Source organism: Odontesthes bonariensis, chromosome 7 (assembly GCF_027942865.1).
Source record: "Odontesthes bonariensis isolate fOdoBon6 chromosome 7, fOdoBon6.hap1, whole genome shotgun sequence".
Lineage (NCBI taxonomy): Eukaryota > Metazoa > Chordata > Actinopteri > Atheriniformes > Atherinopsidae > Odontesthes > Odontesthes bonariensis.
The window spans coordinates 11,042,439-11,066,401 of record NC_134512.1 but is presented as its reverse complement, the minus strand read 5'-3'; the positions used below and the strand labels follow the sequence as shown (position 1 = coordinate 11,066,401).

At 39.4% G+C, this 23,963-nt stretch overlaps 1 protein-coding gene across 1 annotated transcript in view; it reads left to right on the top strand.

Moving 5' to 3' along the window:
• The first annotated feature begins 4,469 nt into the window (after positions 1 to 4,469).
• LOC142383745 (neural-cadherin-like) overlaps positions 4,470 to 23,963 on the top strand; it is a 121,085-nt gene continuing 101,591 nt past the window's right edge. The window contains exon 1 of the mRNA XM_075469443.1: positions 4,470 to 5,700. Within this exon, the coding sequence (XP_075325558.1) occupies positions 4,701 to 5,700 (1,000 nt within the window). The 5' untranslated portion in view covers positions 4,470 to 4,700. The remainder of the gene's footprint in view (positions 5,701 to 23,963) is intronic.

The following is a 23,963-nucleotide window of genomic DNA, read 5'->3' as shown; positions in this document are numbered from 1 at the left end:
TCCCAACAATTTTAAACATTTTATTGTGGGTCACCATTTTCTTTTTGTAAGCCAGCTCTGTGAGGCTCCAGGACTGTGTCCAACAGTGCAGTACTTTAAACAGACAGGTGGGGGCGCCGCAGACCCTTCCAGGGGTAAACGTGCGCCGTTAAGTGGACAGTGAAGGAGGATTTCTTTTGATGTTGCTTCCTCAGTGCAGTTATTTCTTAAAAGCTATAGAGATGGTAAGTCGATGGGTGAAACGAAGAAAGAGGCACATATAAAGACTTGTTGTTCATGTTCAGAAAAACAGTGAACACATAACAGAAGGTATGCTCTTACAGTCCCATGTAACATTGTAACAAAAATACAGTATGGTTTATGTTGATAGAACTCCCATAAACTGTTTGAGATTTCATTTCCAGGCAAACATATAGGCCACCTCACAGGTGGGACTTAATAAAACACTGTAAATGTACGTTGCACAGTGCTTGCAAGCATTTACTTTGTAAAACAAACCCTGGGATGTGTGAAATTTATATTTCCATGAGCTGCTGAAAGTCCCCCCATTATTTAGTGAAATATTGGCCCTGCTGCTAAACTGACTGAATAAAGTGTTTTTCCCCTGGAGAGCAGTGATGATGAACCGCAGCCCCCCTTTGCCTGGAAAAGAAACCTGTTTTCAGAGTCTACTGCTTTATGATGTATGAGCATAAAGTGCATTTAGAGTCATATAAACAGGGCCACTTAACGGTGTACACTTATAAAAAAGGGAAACATACATGTCAGATATGAATAAGTGGGAAATTAAGAGCGGGATGAGTGTGTTACTGAAACAGTATGTATTAAAATTACACAGAGTTATTTGTTGTTTATATTCTTGCACCGAGATTGGTATATAAGTTTAAGTACAAAAAGTGGAACTAGATTGAAATAAAGAGGCTGTATTTAGCCACTTTATTTCAATCTAGTTCCACGCCTGATTGGCACCGGAGAATAAGGAAGACACAGTTGAATCTTTGCTTTAACCGTTGATGATGAGGGCAGGTTTTCTCTTTTGGTTTGCTTGTTTTTGGGAGCGATTTAGAAGATGCTGCAGGACCTGCAAGTCTGTGGAAATCATCAGTCTTCTCTGGTCGAGATGCCTTCAGTATTTTTCACGTTCAACCTCAATGGGTTCCCCATAATCCTGCCAGCCTCATGAATAGCACATTATTGAATTTACACCATTAGCCCATTGCCTTGAACTTGGTGAGTAATGGATACCTACCTTAATGGCTTTGGCTTGATGGGATAATTAACGCAGAAAAGAGCTGAAGAATTCTATTGTGCATCCAAGGTTTTGTTCTCGCTGCCTAAACTATTCCAAAGAGAATATCAACACTGCATTTTACAAAAATCTCACCTCTCATTTAGGCAGATTAATAGACACAATTGAGCTGGGCTAATTTTAATTCTCTTTGACTTTCTAATGACATTCTCCGGTGTCTTTGGATGATGGGAGCAATCTTTTAACATGATTTTAACATGAGATTATTCAGGACAACAAGAAGATACTTTTTCTTCAGTTTCTTCAGGTGCTTATCACCTAAAGAAATGATACAACTTTAGGCTTCCCTAATCAATACGTAGATATAATAAAAACACTCCTCTGACAAAATGTTGCCCTGAAAAGTTGTTTCTCTCGAAACAACTGCTGTTTTAATTTATCAAACTTATTGAATTGTCATGTTGTATGTAAAAACTAATCCTTTATGAAAGTTAATTCTAAGATAAAAGGTTAACCAGATTCTCAGCAATGAGATTGTTTGGTTTGGTCTGTTTTTTTTTTTCACAAACTAACAAAAGCTCCTCTGCAGTATTAGTCATGAAGGTAAATTCTCAACCTGGCTGCACACATTGCTCCATAATTAATGGATCTATTAATAAGCAGTTATGGTTTCTGCAGCATAGCTTTCGTCAGGCTCTAGGTGCCTTCAGGGGATCACAGATCAAATCTAATTAGCTGCCATACCTTATACACAAGGGGAATGTCTTTATATTTATCCAGCCCCTTTAACTGCTTTTTGCCTTCAGGTTTCGATGAGGTAAAATGTCTTGAGGGCGTCACGCACACAGGAACACAACAATAAACAGCACTGCAGAGCGGATGTTCCTGTCAGGTGTTTGGGTGTTCCCAGAAATGGCTCTTCCAGAGAAACATGTGGGACAGGAATTCCATGGTTGTTCACTCAAAATGTTGACTGATGAATGGCAGCCAGCGCGCTGGATACTTAGTCATCCATTTTAATTGTCCTGTCATTCTTTAATAAAGCTGCCTTTCTCAGCCAATTATTTCACTGACTTCTGCTGAACAGTCTATTTTTAAGACTTTCTGACCAATCCACTCACTCTGTGGCCTAAACTGGCTATGAACTGATGTTAGTGCCAACTCCTGTTAACGCTACCTTCCATCATTTCCTGACGTCCTGGCCTATTTTCCAGAAAGGAATAATGGATAATTTTACAGAACATACAAGTGGCATAATGGAACCTGCTCTCCCAGAACCACTCCTGATGCACACAGAATCAGAGGTAGCTGAGGTGTGCTTTAAATGTTACAAGGCTGCACTCCAGGCCTTCAGAAGTTGTGTCTGCCTCTGAGTGAAGGGAATGAATTCAGTCAATTATTCATTAAGTAAGCATGAAGCTTTCTAATGTTCACTGGCTGCTTTTTTTCGGTGTGAATTTTTTTTCTCTCTTTTCAGTGCCCTGCAGCTCCGAGTTATCTGTTAGAGGAGAGGGATGATGAGGCTGTTTCATGACGTTTTTTTCAAAATTCATTATAGCTTTGTTGTTTTCATGTGGTGTATGTTGGTGTTTCATCTCAGCAGATAACTGCAGCAACCCTCAAGTAAACTATCCTTCAGACTCTGGCCTGGTCCTGTGATTGAATTAGTCTTTGCCACGGCTATCTCCCACACTGGCAGTCACGGTGAATTTCACCATGTGAGACAACGTGATAAAAGACAGGATTTGATTTGCATTCATGGAGCACTTAGGAAGTTCAAAGAAAAGTTGCAGGGAGAGATGAGCATGCAGGGTCCTCTCAGACAGAGTCTCTTTTTGACATGTGAGCAATGCTGCATGAGATCGTTTCCCATCAATAAATCGCTGTCGTGTTAAATGGTCTGAGGGTTTTCTCTTTTTTTTGGGGGGACATATTCTGAAATGTCCGTTCCATCTTCAGGTCAGAGATTGTAAAAACACCAGGGAATGTGGAATGGCTCATGTGGCACAGACTCAAGCTTGGGCTACATGAAAAAAAAAAAAAAAATCAACTATGAACCAATCTAAGCTTTGTGCTCCAGCTGTAAGCAATGATTCAAAATTGTCTTGAGGCTTGCTGCCTGAAAGGGACAGTTCACTGCAGAGAGTGGATTTGGCTAAAAATACTGTGATGGATTGTAGTTTTAAAATGATGAGAATCTTAGACCCTGAGCTTTGCTGAATTTTATTTCAGATATTTTATTATGAGCAGGGAAACATTGCATGGAATCTCACCTCCAATACATATGAGTATTGATCCATCTCAAGGAAAAAGGCTGACATGACATGAAAGACAGAGTCAACATTGTGTGCTCCTTCACCTCTTATTTTCTTATCTTGACTAATCAAAGCTATTCAGTGTGTGCAATATTTAACATTCAGACTTACAGAGGTGAGAAGAATTCGAAGTTGTCACTGTGGGAATTAGCAGCTGCCACCTACAGATTAAGGTTTTCTCTGGTTGATTGGCACGCCAGCAGAGTGAGAAAGGAAAGAAGAGCAAGGAGGATGACAATCATAAATTGAACTCTGGTGCGCATATTCTGGCTGCAAAGACATATGGAGCTGCTCAACATAAGCTGCCTTAAATCATCATGTTTACCCAGTTTAAAAGCCCAAATCCTTGCATTTGCATTTATATTGATGCTTTTTTCAGTTTTTTCTAGTTTCTTTAAGCTATGAATGAAATGTGAAATTGTGTAAACATGTGTGCAGTGCGATGTGGGGAAATAAATCCAAATTTCAAAAAGGGAGAGCAGTAGGTCGTGGGTTCAGTTCCTCGGGGAGAAGATGAATGCTGTGCATGAGTAATTCTCCCTTCAGCAACTAATGCACCTGAAAGAACCTCTAACCAGTAGCCTATTTGGAAACTGTATTGCTTGAATAGAGCGTGGTACGGAGAAGGAGCAGATGTGTTCTGTCGACTTTCAGTGGACGGGAAGCATGAGTGATTTTTCCCTTCTATCAACAATTATTTATGCTGAGAGCGGATTTATGTGCCATACAGCTGCGAAGGCGCTCACTGAGTGTGCACAGGCTCAGCCGCCGCGAAGAGTTGTGAGGCAGAGACCCTTCTGACCATCACACAGGGTGGGGTTCACCGAGGAGCTCCTTCCCAGTGCGCCGCCACGCCCCCGCGCTTGGAGCTGTCCGGTGTTCTGGTGCTGAACGCTGGATACGAAAACAGCGAACTGCCTGAGGCGCTGTGGACTGCCTGCACGCAGCCGTGCTGCATGGAGCTAAGAGACGAGTCTTTCAGGATGAAAAAGCTTAAAGTTCAGAGGGCTCTCCTAGAAGGATCGTATCGTGGATAACTATGAAGGGAATTGTTTCTCAATTGTTTTTCTTTCATTTTTAAATGATTTTCTGTCAACCCCCTTGAGTCGCTAGGAGGTACATAAGTCGCCACCAACATGATTTTGGGTGTTCTGTTATGCTGCCTTCTGATACCGGCTGCTGGATATCAAACACAGGGGCGACTGCCTTTCTTTCACGGGCATGTTTTTGAAAACTCGCCAGTGGCTTCCAAAGTAAACGGACTGAGCATTCTGGTGAAGCGCATCAACGCGCAAAAATGGTGCCCGGTCTCCGGGATCCACTTCAAACTGTATGGAAACGACAGTGAAGATTTCCGCGTCTTTGCCCACCACAAGCGGGGAAATATATTACTCAAAACTTCCAGGGTTTTAGACAGAGAGGTTCGCTCAGAGTACCTGCTGAGAGTAGGTCTGTGTTGTCAGACCTGCGCGTCGGAATCTGTAGTCTTTGAGGTTGCGTCGATAAAAGTGGACGTTTTGGATGCCAACGACCACGAACCGACTTTTCTCACTGCAGACAGCATTCGCATAAGTTTGAATGACACCACTGCTCTTCGTAGCGTAGTTTACAAGCTGGAGGCTGTCGACGAAGACAGTGGAAAAAACGGAGAGTTGACGTACTTCTCCATCCCCCAAAATGGCAGTTTCTATGTTGTTCCGAAAACTGGTGAAATATTGTTGGTTGACTCTATCCTGGGGCTCAACCCTACAATACAATTCTATGTGTATGCCAGAGACCACGGATGGCCCCATCTGACCACTAAAGCTGTGTTGGTTACTATTGTTCCGCAGCAATGGGCGACGCGTCAGGTTGAATTCATGGGCTCGGACAGGGCAGGACGGTCACCCAGGGCGCTCCTTGACCCTGGCACCGTGGTCTCCCTCAATGTGTCAGAAGATGCCGGCATAGGCTCTGTCATAATGACCCTGAATCCCACCAGGTTTCAGTCAGCCGCCTACGAGTTGATTTACCCGGAGCCAGAAAGCTCTCCAGTCACCGTGGGCCGCGACAATGGAGACATTACAATAACCCGGAGGCTGGATAGGGAGACAGAGCCTTTCGTGGAGCTCACTGTTAAGATTCAAGACAAACGAGGTGTGTTGAATATTTCCCTATTCGTCCGCACTTAGGTTTTGGCCGCACAACACCCCCTCCCCTGCCTTTCCCCTACAATTATTTGCTTTGAGGTGATTTTTTTTTTTTTTACCCTGATTTAATAAAACGCAGCACAGTACATGCACATGGCCATCTGGACACCTCACTCTTCATCAAAGGAGTCCACTTATCAGACCTGACACATCCATTCCATGCACACTGGCCAGTTAGTGTAGCCGCAGGACATACCGTAGGCTCATTCCACAGGTGCTTCATTAACAACATACCTGGAATATTTTTTACCAGTACTGACACATTCAGTTGAAAATGTTTGATATGCTCTAGTCAGAAATTTGTCCAGGTTATTTTGTAATGTAGAAAATGGATACTAATTAGGAGCCTTTTTGTAGCAGAGAGTTGAGCCACGAAGGGTCTCTTTTAGAATGAGTGAATTATGTCCTCGATTGACATAGTTTGCAACTGTGAAGTTGTTTTCAGAGCTAATCCTTGCAGAGTGGCAAACGACTGTGACCCTCTTTCTCTCATCTACCGGCATTACCCCTCTAATCCTCCTCTCATTCACTCTCTAGTCCCAGGGATTTGAAGTAGCGCTGCCAAAGTCAGAAAACCTCTCAGATACTAAGCGGAAAGGTGAAATTCACTTCTGTTGAGTTTTGTTTTTGCGCCTGCAAAAGTTTGACTTCAAGCTTAAAAACAGAAAAATGAAAACAAAATGGAAAAGAAATAAAGCATGGAATCAAAATGATTTCCTTTTTAATTTAACCTCACGGTGTGCAGGAAAGAGCGCGGGCTCTGTTTTCAGTCAAATTGCCTGCTGCTCCTACGTTTCACAGCATATTTTAGATTGTAATTGCAGGCCTGATTGGGATACATTCTTGCAAAGGGAGGTGTCTGGAGGTATTTTGGACGGAGCAAAAATAGTTAGAAATTTGACACTTCTTTTTCTATCCCCTTCACAAGCAAGTAACATAACTCAGATGCTCTAGTGTGACAGATATCTAGATATCTCCCTCCATTTTACCTGTCTCACCTGCAAATTCTCCTCCCTCGATCAAAGGCACGACATGTCCTTTATCCTGTGACTGTGGCTTTTGAGACAGAATTCTGATGGGAGTCTGGGAGGACAAGCCTTTCTTCTGCTCACTCCCAATCCGTACACATCTTTGATATAGAAAGTCAATTTTTGCTTGTTTTATTATTCTTTGTGGAGGTTGAATCTAATCTCCCGTGTGATCTTTGACTGTGGGTGTGCTTTGTGTACGGCAATAAATCTGTGCTGTGTCTCAGAGATGAAGGGGTGAGCTGATAAACAAATTACAGAAGGGAGAAGCCCTTCTTCTTTTGTAATTGTAAATCCATCGTTGTAGATGTTTGTTTATGTACAAGTTTGACTGCATGGTCACATGAAAATGAACCCCAGGCACAAATAACAACCGTTTTAATGAGGTCTCACGTTGAGTTATTTTACCAGATTGAACTCTCTGTGGCACAGAGCTGTCCGTAGTGCTGACAGTCACTTGCTGAATGTCAAACATGTGCCATCAGCGAGCAGTCCAAATGCGGTTCCAGCATTTTACTCAGCAACAGTTACAACTGACATTAGTAATACTGAACATGTGAGGTGAACAAAATAGTACTGAGACACAAACCAGGAGAGCAGCATAAAAGGCAAGGTCACAGGAATCAAATACAAAAGCTAAGTCACTTATTTTTGACTTTGTCCTTAGCTTACACTTCCATCTCTTTCATTATATCATTCATGTACCATCTCTGATCCCCTCTAGCCTCTCATCTTCTTCTACAACACTAACAGCTACCCATATTTTTATTACAACTAGCATTATTAACATAAACCAGGCTTTGCAGACAGGTGCTTTCAAGTTTGTGAACCTTCTAGAACTTCTCAATTTTCTGCACGTAAATGATGTAAAACATAATCAAGCTTTCACACAAGTCCTAAAAGAGAGAAAGAGAACGTGGTTAATCAAATAAGACGTAGATATTATACATGCTGAAGTATCCTCTGAGAAAATTATATGACATGAGTAGGCTCCCAATCTTTAAAAAGATTGGAGGAAATTCAAGACTGATAGTCATCCTAGGCATTAGGCAGTAGTCTGTGAAATCACTTATGGACCTAGGGTAACAACAGTACAGGGCCACACTCAAAGTGGTTAATGTTAATGTGCATTGGTAAAAAAAATAAAACACTGGATTCTGGAATAAGAGCACAATGGTGGAGTTGATACTAAGATCTGGGTCTATTTTTATACATCTGGACTGGGACAGCTTGCCAATACTGCACTGTTAATTTTGATTTACATCAGCAAATTCTAAAATTCCAAAAGAAACAGTGTGGAAAGATCTGATGCAAGCAGTATAATTAAAAAAAAAAGCTTCATGTAATTTGTTCACTTGCAGGTATGTGATATTTGATTACAAATAATTGACAAGAGTAATATTTCTCTTTTTTAGATTAGGCTCTCATTTGAATAAAGAACATCTATGAAAATCTGAAGATGATTTACGTAATGTATATTTCCAACAACAGAAAATATTTAAAATGTTCAGGTACCGCTTTGTGTGTAAATTTGTATTTTTGCGATGATTTTCTTTTGCAGGTGTTTTAGCTCAAAACAGTTCACATTACTATGCAATTGTGAATGCAAATTTAGTCAATGTACAGTGAAAGCATTTATTAAACCGCTAATGCAGGCATAAGAAGCTAATTAGAGAAGTGTGAGGCTTTCTTGTGTTAATACATTTGCTGTGGTTCCAGCATTATGATTAGAGCCATCAGATGAGCTGTAATTAGTGTTGTTCAAATGGAGATTAAAAAGCCAAGTTTGTTAGTTAGAAATAATGGCAAACTGCATATACAGCAAACATGGAACAGCAGATCTAGATTACTCTCAGTATGGGGTCTATCCTCACCGAGTTACTTACCTAAAAGAAGATGTGCTTAGCCATGTTTGACATGTTTGAACACTGAGCCTTGAATGTAGCCTGCCACATAAGTCTAAATCAATCTTAAGAGTTGTTTTTAGATAAGTGTTAAACACTGTGAGAATCAGCAAAGCATGTTGTGTCACATTCCAATACACTTAACTACCAGGACACAGTATTTCACCATCCATAGCATCATACAGGTCTGCATGTACAAACGTTGCTGATTCTCATCATCATGGATTTAACTGAAATGATTTAACATAAATTTGATATCTGCTGCTACAGATCTCATAAGATTAGGCATAGTTTTGATTGGTATTTCTGCAGTAAATTGATCAGTTAATGTAACCATGCAACATATTGTCACATACGACTACTTCCACTCAAGTAATATCCTTATGTTACATATTACCATCACTGTGCTGTGATTTATTACTCCACTTAATTTTTAATTACACATCCAAAGTTGGGAATTACATTGTCTTTTTTGAAACAAAACAAAGAAAATTTATTTTCTTTTAATCACACTTTGCAAAACTTAAGAAAATTATGTGTAATCAGAGCATATGTGGAGTCTCATTTTTATTTTATTTGTACATATTCAGTAGTCATAACAAAACATTCATGATCTTTTGGATTAATTAGGGCTTTACTTCAGGATAGATTAGACTTGGGTCCTCTGATGTGTTTAGACTCTGGTCCTCCCACTGTGGTGCATCAGATTTAGCACACAGTTGTACCACTTTGTTGGTTTAAAGAGTTTACTCTTCCTCAGAGCCCAATGAAAGCATTCTTCCTTTCCCTGACAAGATTCCCTGCTAATGCTGGAGCAATATTTAACTTCTACACTATATTCAGTGCACCAACAATCCCCCTGAGAAAACAATGATATTTTTCTGAAATAGCCTCTGTGTATCAACCCATCTGTGGAAGCAAAAAAAAAAACGAAAAGGCGAAAGCAGTGGAAGTAGGCCATGACTCATGACTCAGAGAAACTGGTTATGCAGTGTTGGTTAGGGGAGAGGGAATGAGGTACCTCTTCAGCTCTTCCGGTAAAGAATTTTCACTGGCCTACAGAGTACGTCACTTTAGATTTGTGGTGGGGATTTTTCTTTTTTGGCTGTCCCATCCAAAGAATCCCTTTCTTTGCAACTTAGGAGGAATCTGTTAATGCAATTTGACAGGTTAGGAGACGTATTGAACAAGTGATCCTGTCCTAAGTGGGCTGGAGTGAGGGATATTGGTGTGGTTTCTGTCTCTCCTTTAGATATCTGTGGGCAGGCCGGTATTCAGTTTGTGGTAATCACCTCTTGTGGTAATCAGCCTGTTTTAGTCTGGGAACCCTCTCTTTCTCTTGTCTGCCCGCGTTTCTCCTCCTGTCTCTCTCTCACAGTCAGCATCTCTTAACATGCTGCCTTTAATCCAATTTCTCTTTTCCTAGTTGCCCCCCACCCCCCCAACTAGATTTGCATATTCCCCTTGTGACGTGAAATGAATTGAGAAAAAATTCCCATCTCATTTTTTTGTAATTTGTGACTGAGGGGCTGTTTGTTTAAGTAGAAACAATTTCTCAAAAAGCTGTCTTCATTTATTGAATTTACTTTTTTTTTTTAAATGCCTAAGGTGATTATGCTTTATTTTCAGTGATTTTGAGCATCTGTGGGGTTGTGTGTACGTGTACATGAGGATTGTTTTTTCATTTATATATCTAGTTAAATAAATCTGTTTGTATATCAGTCTGTTACATGGTAAATGTTGAGATTGGCCTTTCAGAATACAGATTACTCACAGCAGAGACTCTCAGATTTGTTACCTCTGACGACTCTGCTTTAGAGCTGTAACACGCCGGCAGCACTAGATTTCTGCTTTTGTGGTCTCTCATCTATCAAATAGATGTGTCTAACATCCCTCTAGTCCTCTCTTTTCTACAGTCTTCACATGTATCTGCTGCCGTGTAGGAGGGAAGGGTGTGTGTCTGCCACAGTTTTTTGAAAGATGGGATTAAGCAGTAAGAACAAGTGCAGTGTGAGGAAGGAAAGGAGCTCTACATGTAGAAGAGACATTTAAAGTGGATACAAGAAAGTCAGAAAGGTCAGAACAAATGGTAACGCTGAGGGCAAGAACTCTACTATGAGATCGGGGAAGTTAAGAGAAGCAAAGATGAGAAAGATAAAGAAGCACGAAGGCAGAAAAAGATGGAAGGAGTGTGTTAATAGTATCAGTGCATGAAACTGTTTTTTTTCCACTCTGCAAGCTTCACTGACAATAAGTAAAGGGCAGCCAGATGAGAGACAGAGCCTTGTAGAATGCTGATGAGAGGTCAGCTTGGTGAAATGTAATTGTCAGATGGTTAGAGGGCAGGAGTGAGAAACTCTTGGGGTGGCAGGAGGGGAATGAGGTGTGCATGTACTCTAGCCTGTTGTGCAGAGTGGATGGTTACAGGGCATGACGGGGTTGGGAAAAAATATAGTACTGTATGGCTGAAAAGGGCAGTGTGTGCTGGTATTTGTCAGAAAATTGTTGCAGGGCAAATGGAGTAAAGATGAGAAGACAAGTATCACCTGCCCTTAGGAACTGCATGGAGAGGGAGTGAGCTAAACACTAAGCGATAGAAAGACTTAAAAAAATGTGTGTTGTCTAGTAGAGATGTTTAGATTGACTTTTCTGCCCTCGGAGTAAGAGCACTCATCCCATACCAGTGCTCTCTTTAAAGCACAATTAAAAGAGGGATTAAGTTGGATTGTTTTGATGTCGGATAGCATGAGGCCAAAGAATTTTCCAAAAAGTCCTCCCTCAATTCTACATTGTGGCAATCTGTGAAACTGTCATAAGATAAAGTTTATTTAATTGTGACCTTGGACATGATTTAAAAAAAAAAAATGTGTTTAGTTCAAATAGACAGACAAAAATCACATAGAATCCAGTCTGTTTTAAGAAGCAATAAGGTTTGCATTTGGAGGCTTGAAGAGTCTGAAATCAAGACCTGGTAGGTAGGAGTTTATCTATACCAGCATTTGTCAAACTTCATACTATGTTACACTTCATCCATTTTAATTTCTGTTAGTTTTCACTTTCACATGGCGATTGGTTAATTTCAGACACCAAAAGCACCAGGTATGGTTTAGGCATGAGCTTGATGGCTAGGCTTACCCCTGGCCTGTACTCAGGGTCATACAGCTCACATGCATCAGATATACGTAAGTGATATAAGGTACGTGCAGAACAACACATCTGTCTATAGGTGTTGTTTTCACATGTCATATGTTTCCTACAAACTCACTGGTACCATTAATTACAATACAAAAGTCATGCAGCATCAATAAGGTCTGGCTTCTTGGTTAGAGTTAGGAAAACAGCTTTGTGTGAACTTGAACGTCAGTCTACTGCATTTTCAAGCTTATGAGGCTGATGAATTTGATCCTCAAATGCTTGCACGTAAATATTAATTTGTCACATATTTACTCAAATTAAAAGTACAGCATGAAACTGCAGAGTAAAAGTACAAATACCTCAAATTTGGTTTAGACTACAATATTTTAAAGCATCACGAGAATATTTAGACATCTTTGGTCTTTGGCTCTCCTTACAGTTGTGAGATGTAAAGCCACTGTTATAAAAACATATTCTAGTGTAGGTGTAGTACAGTAAGCTTTTTCTGATTTACATTTTTGAAGGATACAGCATATGTGTGAAATCAATACATGTGCAACGTAATGCACATTGCTTATATCACAGTGTTATGAATTGCAAGAGAGCAAAATTTTGATGTAAAATGAGCAAAAACTGAACAATTAGTTTTCATCTGCTAATGTTCAAGTTAGTCTGAAAGGGAACTGATGTACTAACTGAGGCTTCATCTGTGAGACAGAGATGAAAATGATAAGTTTTCTAACTTATGTTTGAATATCAGATAAATAACATCTCTGCCATTGCCAATGACTTGGTTTAGCATATGGTTTGTGAAACAGATTTTTGCTGGACAGAGGGGCTGCATGAGAGGGTAAAAGATATTATTACAATGTTATTTTCTATATTGATCATTCTCAGTCTTGACCAAAATATGCAATCTGAAAGTGCTGTCAATGTGTGTGTATTTGTACTTTTCAGCTATAACTGTTTGTAATTACAGTTACATTCACATTTACATAAACAACAGAATGCCTTCATATTTCTTGTCTCACTCACATTCACATCCGTTACAACTTCTATTTGGTAAAATTGTCTGCCCCTATATTCGGAGCACAGCTGCAAAGGCACAGGCTCTCACTTTTCTCCTCCTGCAGCGGGAATGGGCAGCATGACTCTAGCATTAATCTACATCTTTCACTAGGTACTTAAATGTCGCAAGAAAAGTGCTCAAATGGTGACAGTATATCCCAGCAAGCCTTCCTTCTGTGCATGATCATGTATTGATTGGGTGTATGTGTGCGTATAGAGGAGAGCAGGGTTGTATATGTCATATCAGTGTGTGGGCCATTTGCCAAAGACAGCGAGGGAGAGGGGTTTAAATAGATGTGCTTCAAACAGCTCTACAGTAAAAGAAGACATCATTATTTTGGATAGTAGAAAATTAGAAAAAATTTAAATTTTAAAATTTTAAAAAACAATTTATTGCATGAAAAAGGTTCCATCCATTCATTCATCCATCCGTCCATCCATCCATCCGTTCATCCATCCATCCATGTTTTTTTCCACGTTAAAGTTCATTTCTAGAAAGGACAACCACTTCTTCTACGAAATTATAGTCATTAGCAACGTTGCCCACACCGCCACCCTCTGGAAACACTATGGAGACTAGTTTAGTCACTTCAAAGCAGTCTATGAAAATATGTCTGATTCACAATAGTTTTTGCGGCTCTTTATAAGATTGCTTTAGATTTGCTGCACTTAGTGAATGAAAAGCCAGTACAATACAATACAAAATTCATACGTTGTTTTCATGTTTTCAATTGATTTAGGCATTACTGAAATGACTGATGCTACAGTTTTTTTCATGGTGGGAGTCTACAGGGACCTGTCAGCCTATCATGACTAAATGAATGTAAGTGAAAGCGTAAACACCACATTTTATCATGATGCTATGATGACAAAGAGAGAAAGTGCATTTAATGTGAATCAGCCATGAATCAGCCATAAGGTTAATACTACACTCTGAAGAGATATAAGACTGGTGAATCCCCCCTGCAATAACAGCTACTGTAGAAGAGGGAGGAAGCGGCCAAAAATATAATTAAAGTCACGGCACTGAATGAGTGAGTACATGCGGTATCTGTCTCACAGAGGCATAAACCTCATCCTTCAACCTACATGTATTTTTTTGTTGTGTGCGATGTTGTGGGAGATGAGAGTGCTACATTTGGCACCGTGCTTTGAGGACAGTCACGGTAACAAGGCGTTTTTATTGGGCCAAGCGGCTGCATTATTGATGCCCATTACCACAGACATGGTCAAGTCTTAACTTTGCACAGACACAGGCGCTGTCAGGTAAATGTCTTGCTGACCTCCAATCGCAGATTCCCCAAATGCCTCTGTGCAACTTGATGTCTACCTCTGTGATAAATGAGCACGACTCACACATTGCAGAAGGAGCTTATCACCAGCAGTGAAGGTTTTGTTTTATTAAACCTAATCCATGATGCGCTGGCACAAGCTTAGTGGGAGACGAATGCTGGAGTTTGAGTGTTTTGTTGACATAATTTAATCATCGACTATTGTGTTTACTATGATTGCCTAATGTGGATAGATTTCTGATAAACACAGTAACATTTTACGTCACTGGCTGACTGGTCCCCACTACACCTGCCACTTCCCCAAACCATTTAAAACTTTTGTTCTAGATCCACTTTGGCATGCTGGGTCGTCTCTCAGTGGCATTTCCCCAGAGAGCTGAATTGATTTTGTGGTATTGATTAACCAGGAGCAGTTTTGCTCCCAGTCACAAAACATCACTTTAAACAACAATTTATGTGTTGCAGAATAGGCTGTGACAGAAGCTTGTTGATAGTTTACCAACTCGCAAAGAGGTAGGTGTGTGATTGAGTCGAGGGGCTGATAGAACTCTCCTAAAGCACTCTAATGAATCAGCCTTTCAGACAGGCCCGCCTATAGGCTTGAATGAAAAAGGGAAAATTTGAGCCAGCACTGGGATATGTCATGGGAATTCAATGCTTGTGCTTATTTATCTATTTGGTCTTGAATTTCTCAACCTTTGGTACCCAAAGGTCCAATTAACTGGGCATAACAATGGTTGTAGCTCTGTTCTCGGTGGCCCATGGAGGCACTGATAAGCACACAGGACGCAGACAACTTTGAAAGCTTTGCCGGTTGAACTGTGAACGAGGAGATTTTTAATGCAGTGAAAAAGATCACATGCCTGACCAAGTTGCCTGGTGAGCTGTTTTGACATGCCATGAACCTTGCTTTGGAGTAACGTGCACAAATTGCAGAAATTGAAGTAATTGCAGGACACCAATTTGCACAGTGAGAGTGTGGCTTTTGTTAAAAAGATGAAAATGACTGGCCATGCAGAAAGAGAAATGCCAAAATGAAGACAAGGATTCTTGCTGCATTTTGGGCTGAATGGGGATCAAAAAGACTATGTGGAAGGCAAGGGAATTGGGGCTCATATTGTAAAAATGTGTTTGAAGATGATGTCCATATCATGGACTCATGGTTCAATCATTTTCTGGAAGACAGAGACACAGAACAACTCCTTCACAGCTAGAGGATGGCTGATTACAGAAGCAGGTGTCTTTGATGCACAGAAAATCTAGTGCCTCTCAGGGCTGATGAGCATCTAAGAGAGCCTATGTGCTGTTATATGGATATTTTAAGATGAGAGGTTGTCTGTGTTTGAGGGAGCTGCAATTATATATGGAAATGGAGAATCTAGAGATGACATTTTTCTTCCTGCTTGTTTTGTGATCTAGTTTTGGCCTTCCGTTGTATGCTTTTGTTAGGTTCTCCTCTTTTCAGTTTGGACATTTTTGTTCCATACTTTGCTCATGCACATGTGCTTGTGCAGTATGTGTTTTTTTTCTGCTGAACTGGTAAATGTGCAGGGCTTTCTTTCCTTCTTTCACTCTGCCTCGACAGTGTAGGGCTTAATTCTGTTGACAAATCAGGCCATATGGTCTCTACAATCTTATAACGTGACAAGAAGGACTTGATAGGGATGCTGCTGTGTCAGAAGTGCCAGCCTTGCCACAGAAACAGAGTTACATGTGGCACTGTCTGTTTGCTGCATTCACAATGAAACCTAGAAACTGAATGAAAAGAAAACCAAATAGATGGAAAGCAATAATCAAAAGTTTTTCTCTTTTTTAACCTTCAGCAAAATCTGCATATCAGTTGTTTATATCCGGTCTGGAGCTGTGCACATATATTTTCTCAAGTTATCAGCTCATAATTACTTCTTCCCTTTCTGCCTCAACACTGCTGCTTTTATTTAATCGTGTAATTTCTGTAATTAATTGTGTGACTGTGCGGTAAGTTGGTTTTGGTGAATATCTCTGACTTGAAAATTGCTGCGTCTGTCAAACACTAAATTGAAGATTTGCGTCTAAATGTTCATATAGCGCCTTGAATGATTGTGTGTTCAAAGGTACAAATGAGTCACTCGGCTTGTCTCAATATTTGGATTATATTTACGTCTAATCCTACTGATGGAGTATTACTTTATGATTAAAATGGTGTGAGATCATGCTCATCCAATGTGAACATTATCACAGATTTGGGATATTAAGATTGATTAATGTTGCTCTTTACAACATATGTATGCTTTGATCGTAGATATCCGTTGGTGACGTAGTTGTGATTGCACATATTGTGAAAAACTGTGATGAGGTTGGGGGAGTTAAACACTTGGTTTCTCTGACGCACAGTGGGTGATAAACATTGATCTTGTTTAATCTTACTGGCCTACTGTTAATGATGGGAGATGATGGTCCAAACAGGACAGACTGCTCACTGGATTAGAATATCTAAATGAGGACTTTATCCTCATCCTCTCTTTATCTTCCTCCCATTACCAATAAGCCGGAATGCAGTCACATGCTGAGTTACAGTTTAATGCATGTGACTAGTAGTGTGTAGCATGTTTTGTGTACAAGCTTCTGTTCAGGCAGTTGAGAAAACATATCTTATGGTGTTTTGTCAGTGTGCATTCATATTCATATTCATGCAAGTATGAAGTGTTTACGTTAGACGAACACTGTCAGAGCTAAAATCCAACCTCACACTACTGCTTCATACGAATGTGCTGTACTTCCATGAGAACACATTTGCAATGTTTAACACATTGTTCTACCTTTCCACAATAATAGATAGTGATAGGGGGTTCCCAGAATGCCTCCCTCTCTGCTGTGCTAAACAATCACGGACCCAGGTCTGGTTTCCTTGATAGATTAACGCTGTCTAACCCATACACTGTGGCTTGTTTTCCCATTAAACCTGTGCAGCAGTCTCTGTTGCTTCTGCCTGGCACCGGTCTTGGATTTGCGTTTGTGTGTGTTGGCATCTCTGCCTGTGCACGGGCTGTGTGATTGTTTGCCTTGAGACATGTTTCTATGGAAAGATATCGAAAGCGCTCCATGGAGCACCTCCATCAATCACCAACTCAGAGGGAAATGGAAAGAGGGATGGAAGATGAAAAGAGAGATAGAGGTCACCAGAGGAAGCAGCATCCAGAGAAAGGGAAGAGAGGAGACAGAAGAAAAGCGGTTGAATGAATGGAACAGGCAGTACCCAGCTCAATCAGAGCTGGGTACTGTAGTTTATATCCTTTAGAGATAAGGCCTGGGAGCACTGCTCAGCAGCTTCCTTCCCTGTAGCTTGAACTGAGCTTGATAATAAGAAAGCGTGAATGGGGCAAATTGAATTAATGCCGCGGCACACCATAAAAGCCCTAACTATAATGCATTTTAAAATCCTATAATGAGGAGAGAGCTAAAATAATTTCACACTCCAATGAAGAAGATGGCCCTGTAACAGATTTTGGGGCCTGGCTGACACTGCCAGCGCTTTTGTCATTTAATGTGACTTTAGGTGCAATGTCGAAATGATACTTACTTTTACTTCCTGGCGTTCAGCAGCACGAAACAAACTAGATGAACAAACATTCAAATTCGTGCAGCACATACAGAGTTTAATCACGGTGGAGAGCGGCTGCTTGCTTGCTGATGTCTCACTTGGGTCAGTTTTACAGTGTTGGGGTAAAACAATGTTTCAGAGAGGGCACATCTGCCATGGCAGTATTCTCTCATTACTCTCCATTAACAGCCCATTCAGAGATAGGGACAACTAGGAGTTGGACCACATCCTGCTCGAGTCCACATGTGCACACATGCTTTTATATGCATAAATATACTTGGAAAAAGCCCAAATGTGTTATTCTTTGTGTACACACGCAAAGACACACATTTTTCAATGTCCTCACATACTATCAGCTATCCCTTCCTCATCATTAGAGTCATACTGCCATAAAGGAGAAATTACCTCTCCATTATCAAACCGTGGAGGGAGAGAAAGATGGCTCTCTGACACAGCATCACTAGCAGACGGGTGCTGATAGAGACTAATGACTAAATGAAAGCCGCTGCAAAGAACAGTGCACCTTTCGGACTTGAATGGAAAAGAGCAACATTAGCTGCTTCCTCTTCCTCTTCCCTTCCTTTCTCTTCCATTCCATTTGCTTCTCTTCTCTTTATCTTCCATGTACATCAAACAGGCCTGTTCTCCACTCCTGAAGGATTAACGTTTCTTTTGTTTAATTTTTTTCTGTGCGTAATTGTGTTGAGCTGTGTCGGCTTTCTTTCCATTTGACCTGAAGGAAGTGTGAGCTGAGGTGAGCACAGCCATGCATCTCTCATCTGTTTTCAACAGATGTACAATACACAGCTGTGGTTACACATCACTAAATAACAAACGCACCCCATCCATACGTGCACATGCAATTTCACATCCTTGAATGCCCACAAACACACATGGATGCACAAACAAGGCACATTTCTGTAAAACATCAATACTCTCACAAACCTTTGCACAGACTGTACAGGACACAAAGAAGCACAGGGATGGTATGTACAAGCTGGATAAACAGACACTGCGTACACTGTACGCACTGTGGACAAATGAATGAAAGCCTAAAGCTAAGAGTGAAGCAGGACGGGGAGAGGTCAAACAACAATTTATGTGTGTTTACCTCAGATCCTCATGCTGAGAGATTGCACTGGAATATTCCATCTTGCACTGTCATCTAGATTAACTGTCCTTGCCACCTTTGCAAATGACTGTGAACTGTTTGGCAGAGCGTGCACATAGTATGTGCTATTGCACATCATGTCATTTACACTGTAGTGTAGAGGGTTGGTGAGTTTAATCACAGTTTTTCTGTACTGGATATATGTTGGAGTACATGTTATTTCTAAACTAAGTGTCTGTTTGGATTGCAGCAGCATTATTCCATCACAAATTTGAGTGTAGAAAGCATACTTCTTAGCCAGCTCAAATTATGTGTGTTACCACAGATAGTTGAGAAGATATGGTACTTGACTACTAATGCAGTGCTTATACAAGTGCAACCTGCTACCTGTGTGTATACTTATTTCTCCCAGTTTCATTTGAGAGGAGGCAAGGAACCCAACACACTGTTAATCACTTGGACTTTCTTTTCAAAATGTCCTCCTGGAAGCTTTGTTCATTTATTCATCTTCACCTGCACATAATAAGCTCAGAATAAATACAAACATTTATAGAAATGAAGACAGGTGCTACAGCAGGGTTCCTGTTTCAAGTTTTTGTGTTTTGCAATCAATTTCGTAGCCTTAAGATCTTATTTTTTCACAATAAATGGGCTGTTTGCAGCATTTGTTAGAGGGCTTTTACCTTCCAATCTTCAGTAATTCCAAAATAAAAGCAACAGATCAAGCTGTTCCTTTTAGACTGCTTAGACAGAGTCTAGAAAGGAGACAAATGGTAAGGCTGTATATTCCTTTTCGATACAACTGGAAACCAATCTTGTATTCAGTCAACCTGTTACTGCCCTCATTATGCCGCAAGACTAGTATTGATTTGCTGTGAGCACAGAATCTTCTTGGCTTTGATGGTGTATTTAACATTTTCTAAAAAGTTTGGAGGACTTTTAGGCTTGTTGTTATGCATTTTGGTGGCACTTCTCTTCTGCTTCTGTCTATGTGTGTTTTCCTTTTATCTTAAAGAGGCCATAATTTAAACTTATTTTACTTTTTGAGGCAGTTTTTAGGATTCTTCTATGCTTTTGATGGGATCCTCACAAGTCATTACTGGAGTTGTTATTGTTACAGTAATTTGTAATTAGTCAAAAATGTGTGAGGCTTACCAGCTCCACGTTTAAGGTGTAAAATGATTACAGTAAAATTGTATGCACCTCAGAACCTTCAGAAGATGGTTCAAGAAGTCACAGATGAGATGCACATTTATGGAGTGCTGTTGCTAAGATATGGAAACTGATCAGGAGATGACACCTAAATCCACACCTCAGTTTTATGTGCTAATGTGTGTTGAACTATCCGTGTTCTCAGTTTTGAATCTCCAGTAGGCTGCACATGCCATTGCGCAAGTAGACCTTGGCCATAGTAGCTTAATCAATCACTGATTATTGGATGGTATGTGTTCTAGTTAACTGTTCAGATTTAAGTGTTAGTCTTTTGTTCAAATATTCTATTTGATTAAACTGGGTTGTAAAATAATTAAACTAATTATTAAAGTAAAATCCATATTGTAATGTAAATCCTTAACATTCAACTGTAATTGAAAAACAAGCAAAGTTATATGATGTCAGTCCTGAAATGCATGTACACATTCATGTGATTAAGAAAGGAGACCTTCTTTCAATGCTATGGTTTTACATATCTGAACAGAATGAAAAAATATCTGGTCCTTTGCAGGTCTTAACCTCTATTTTGTAATATCATAATGCCACAGAGGAAAAACATCAGTAATGATTATAGAGAAGCAATTGTTGCCCATCAATCTAGAAAGAGTTATACGACCATTTTCAAACAATTTGGAGTCAATGATCATGCCAATCTTCACAGTAGTCGACGTCCCATTATGAATCATGGGATGTACTTAGTTATTGAAGCACAGCCTCTGCATTTTAGCTTAGTTTTTGTTAAATAAATAAATAGTATAACTGTCATGTGTTGTTGTGGAGGTTGTATTTACCAGATATTAAGACCTGATAAGAACCAAATATTAATTATTTATATGTATATATATACACATATGTATCTTGATGGATGAATCCTTAGAAATGAAAATGCTGTCCTTTCTTTTTCATATGACTGCATCTCTCTGCCAACAAAATATCAGGGAACTTTGGTGGAAATACTATTATTAGAGAAAAAATTGCAGAATGGACAATTCTGATAAAAAAAGCTTTGCCCATTCATCTGTATTCATTGACACTGTATGAATACAGTTACATGTACAACTCATTCAGTATGCTTTCTAAATTATCACTTTAGAATTTTTCTTTACTGATGGAAACAAAAGTGTCATTGCAGCAGGTTACAGTAACTTTCAGGATGTAAAGATCAGTCTATGTGATTGTCTTGTAATGTTACATCAAGGACAAGTTAAGCCTCGATTCACTCAATTGTATATTGCATTTACTTTCAACCATTTTATTTCTATTCATTTATTTGCTTATCCTGAATTAAAACTGATCTTGTGAAGTGGAAAAGGCTAATACCACTTTCTCTTTATCGTTGAATGCTGTGGCCAAGGTTCCAAGTTCGATAGGGAGCAAAAAAGTACTTGTTTTTGAAAGACAGCCCTCCAGAGAGTTAAGTGACTATACAAAAATTAAGCTCAGTGTTTGCAGCTTGAGATCTATGTATCAGTCACTGATAATTTGTGTAAGGTTTAATTGGTGGACCTTTGTTTAGTAAGAACGCTCAACATTTCTCTTTCCACAGAAAAAAAAGGGACAAACCCGATTTGTAGGTTTTAAAGTTCAAATTGATTATCTAGAATGAAAATGATAAATCATTTGGGTATCTTGTCAATTAAAGACATACAGAAGAAGGGAGTGAAACTCACAGCTATGAGTATGAACACAGAAAAAGTCTCAGGTCAAACAGTTAAACTTCACTGTGTAAATCTTTTAGCAGTATTTCCCAACATGTTGACAGCAAGTACAAGAGCACTGTTTTGATTCTGTCTGCAAATAACCTGCCATAAGAACAAACCGTGGATCTTCTCATGACACAGGGCTCTTTGTGTGTTGGACTGCTGTGTGACAAAAGGCCCACTTACAAAAGTGTGACTAAAAAGATCCCTGACAGAAGGAATCACTCTCCTTTTAAGAGCATGCCAAATATTTTGTTGGGATGGAAATAAGAACTGGCTCCATCAACAGCCCATTATGTATGTTGCAGTAAAAAGTGCAGAATACAAGATTTCTCCTGCATCCCAACATAGAATACCTCCATTTATCCGTTGCAAGTAAGTAGTGTTTCTGATGAATGCCAATGATTCAAATGTTAATCTCAGCTTGTAATCAACATCTTCCAACAACATCCCTGCCTACTGATCAGACATACTGAGCTCCATTACTCTGGATTTAGAAGGAATGCTACACTGACTACACTGAAAACATCCATTAACTGTATTTGTATTAATCAGCATGCTCTACAAAGTGGATGAAATAATAAATAGGTTCATTCTTGTTTTTTGCTACTAAATAAAACATTAATCAAATGACATTTTACATTACTAATTAAATATAAACATAGGATAAGAGAAGTCCACACAAGTAGAATTGTAATAATTTATTGAATTTAAGCTACTCATATATGTTCTGGTCATGTTTTCATTGTTGTCATTCTAAATAGAATAATCTTTTGTCAAAAAATAGATGTATAAAAGTAAACTTTTTACACAGCTGTTAGTAATTTCATGTGCATAGACTTCACACCAAGAATGCATTTTTAAAATTGCTAAATTTCCTTTCACATGAAGCATTCTGACACAAAGGTTGTGGGTCCCTCATTCATCATCATTAGTTCATAGTGGCAGTTGAATTGCACTTCAGTTTCCTTTTTTAGATGTCAGTGCATATCTCTGTTAACACAAATCCCTCTTTGCATAGTATTAATTTGGCTGAGGTTACTAGAACAAAGCTTCACAAAATATCCACTTAATGACAGAAAGAAGGTCTGCTTTTCAGTGAAGACATCACATTTGGATTACCTCGCTTGGGCTAATTTGTATCGCCATCTTCATGGCTAGCAGGTATTCAATGAGTCATTTTCAAAGTGACTAACATGCTTGTCGTGCATGTATTCTTTGCTTCATCTCACTTCACGTTCAAATTATATCTACTGAGCATGCTACATCTTAAAATATTTATATAGTACATTCGAGGTGTTGAGAGGAATTAAAGTGACACATTGAATGGATTTTTTTTCAGTATTCATGCAGGATTGATAATTCAGTCTGTCAGACAAGAATCACAATTCTAATGAAATCGACATTTCTTTTTGTCTTTACAGAAGACACGCCAACAATAGCATGGGAAATGAGAAGTAGAATTGTTAACAACAATGTTGGCTGTTTTCCATTTAGGTGAGCTTGTTCCAAAGCTCTAGTATTGTGCATCTTCACTCAGTGACAATGTATACTAATGCAGTGGAATATGTGACCAAAACAAAACAAACCAATATCAATTAGCCGTAGTGTTGTACAAGTCACGCCTTACAAAAACTTAAGGGTTCAGAAAGCACAAAAATTTGTTTAAAATAAACTAATTCAAGGTCATGTTTACAGTCACAAAAAAGAAGTTCACATTTATGTCTTGCTTCTATAATGTGATGCAGAGCTTTTCTTTTTCACTAAAACCTCATTAAAGTAATTGCCACTTCACAAACTACATGAATTACAGCTAATTAACATTAATTCAAAGACTTTTAAAAGGCAAATAAAACTAATCAGAGTATATGTTTACCAAGTTATACAAGATTGATTTATTGATATTATTCAGCTCCATAGGAGTTTTGAAGCTGCGTTAGTCATCCTTTGATAATAATTTCTCATCATCAGTCACTGGGAAATATTTCCCATGACTGACTCGATGCTTCAGCTTTATATGCTGTGTTAAATTGGTATCAATGCAGCTGGCATTTAGGTTTGTGTTTCAGACTGGGGTGCAACCAAGCTTGCATAAGAGGAGAGAACAAGGAGAGGTTTTCACCCAAAAACTCTTTAGAATGTTTTCATGGACCATGTTCAGCAATGTTTGTGATCAAGGA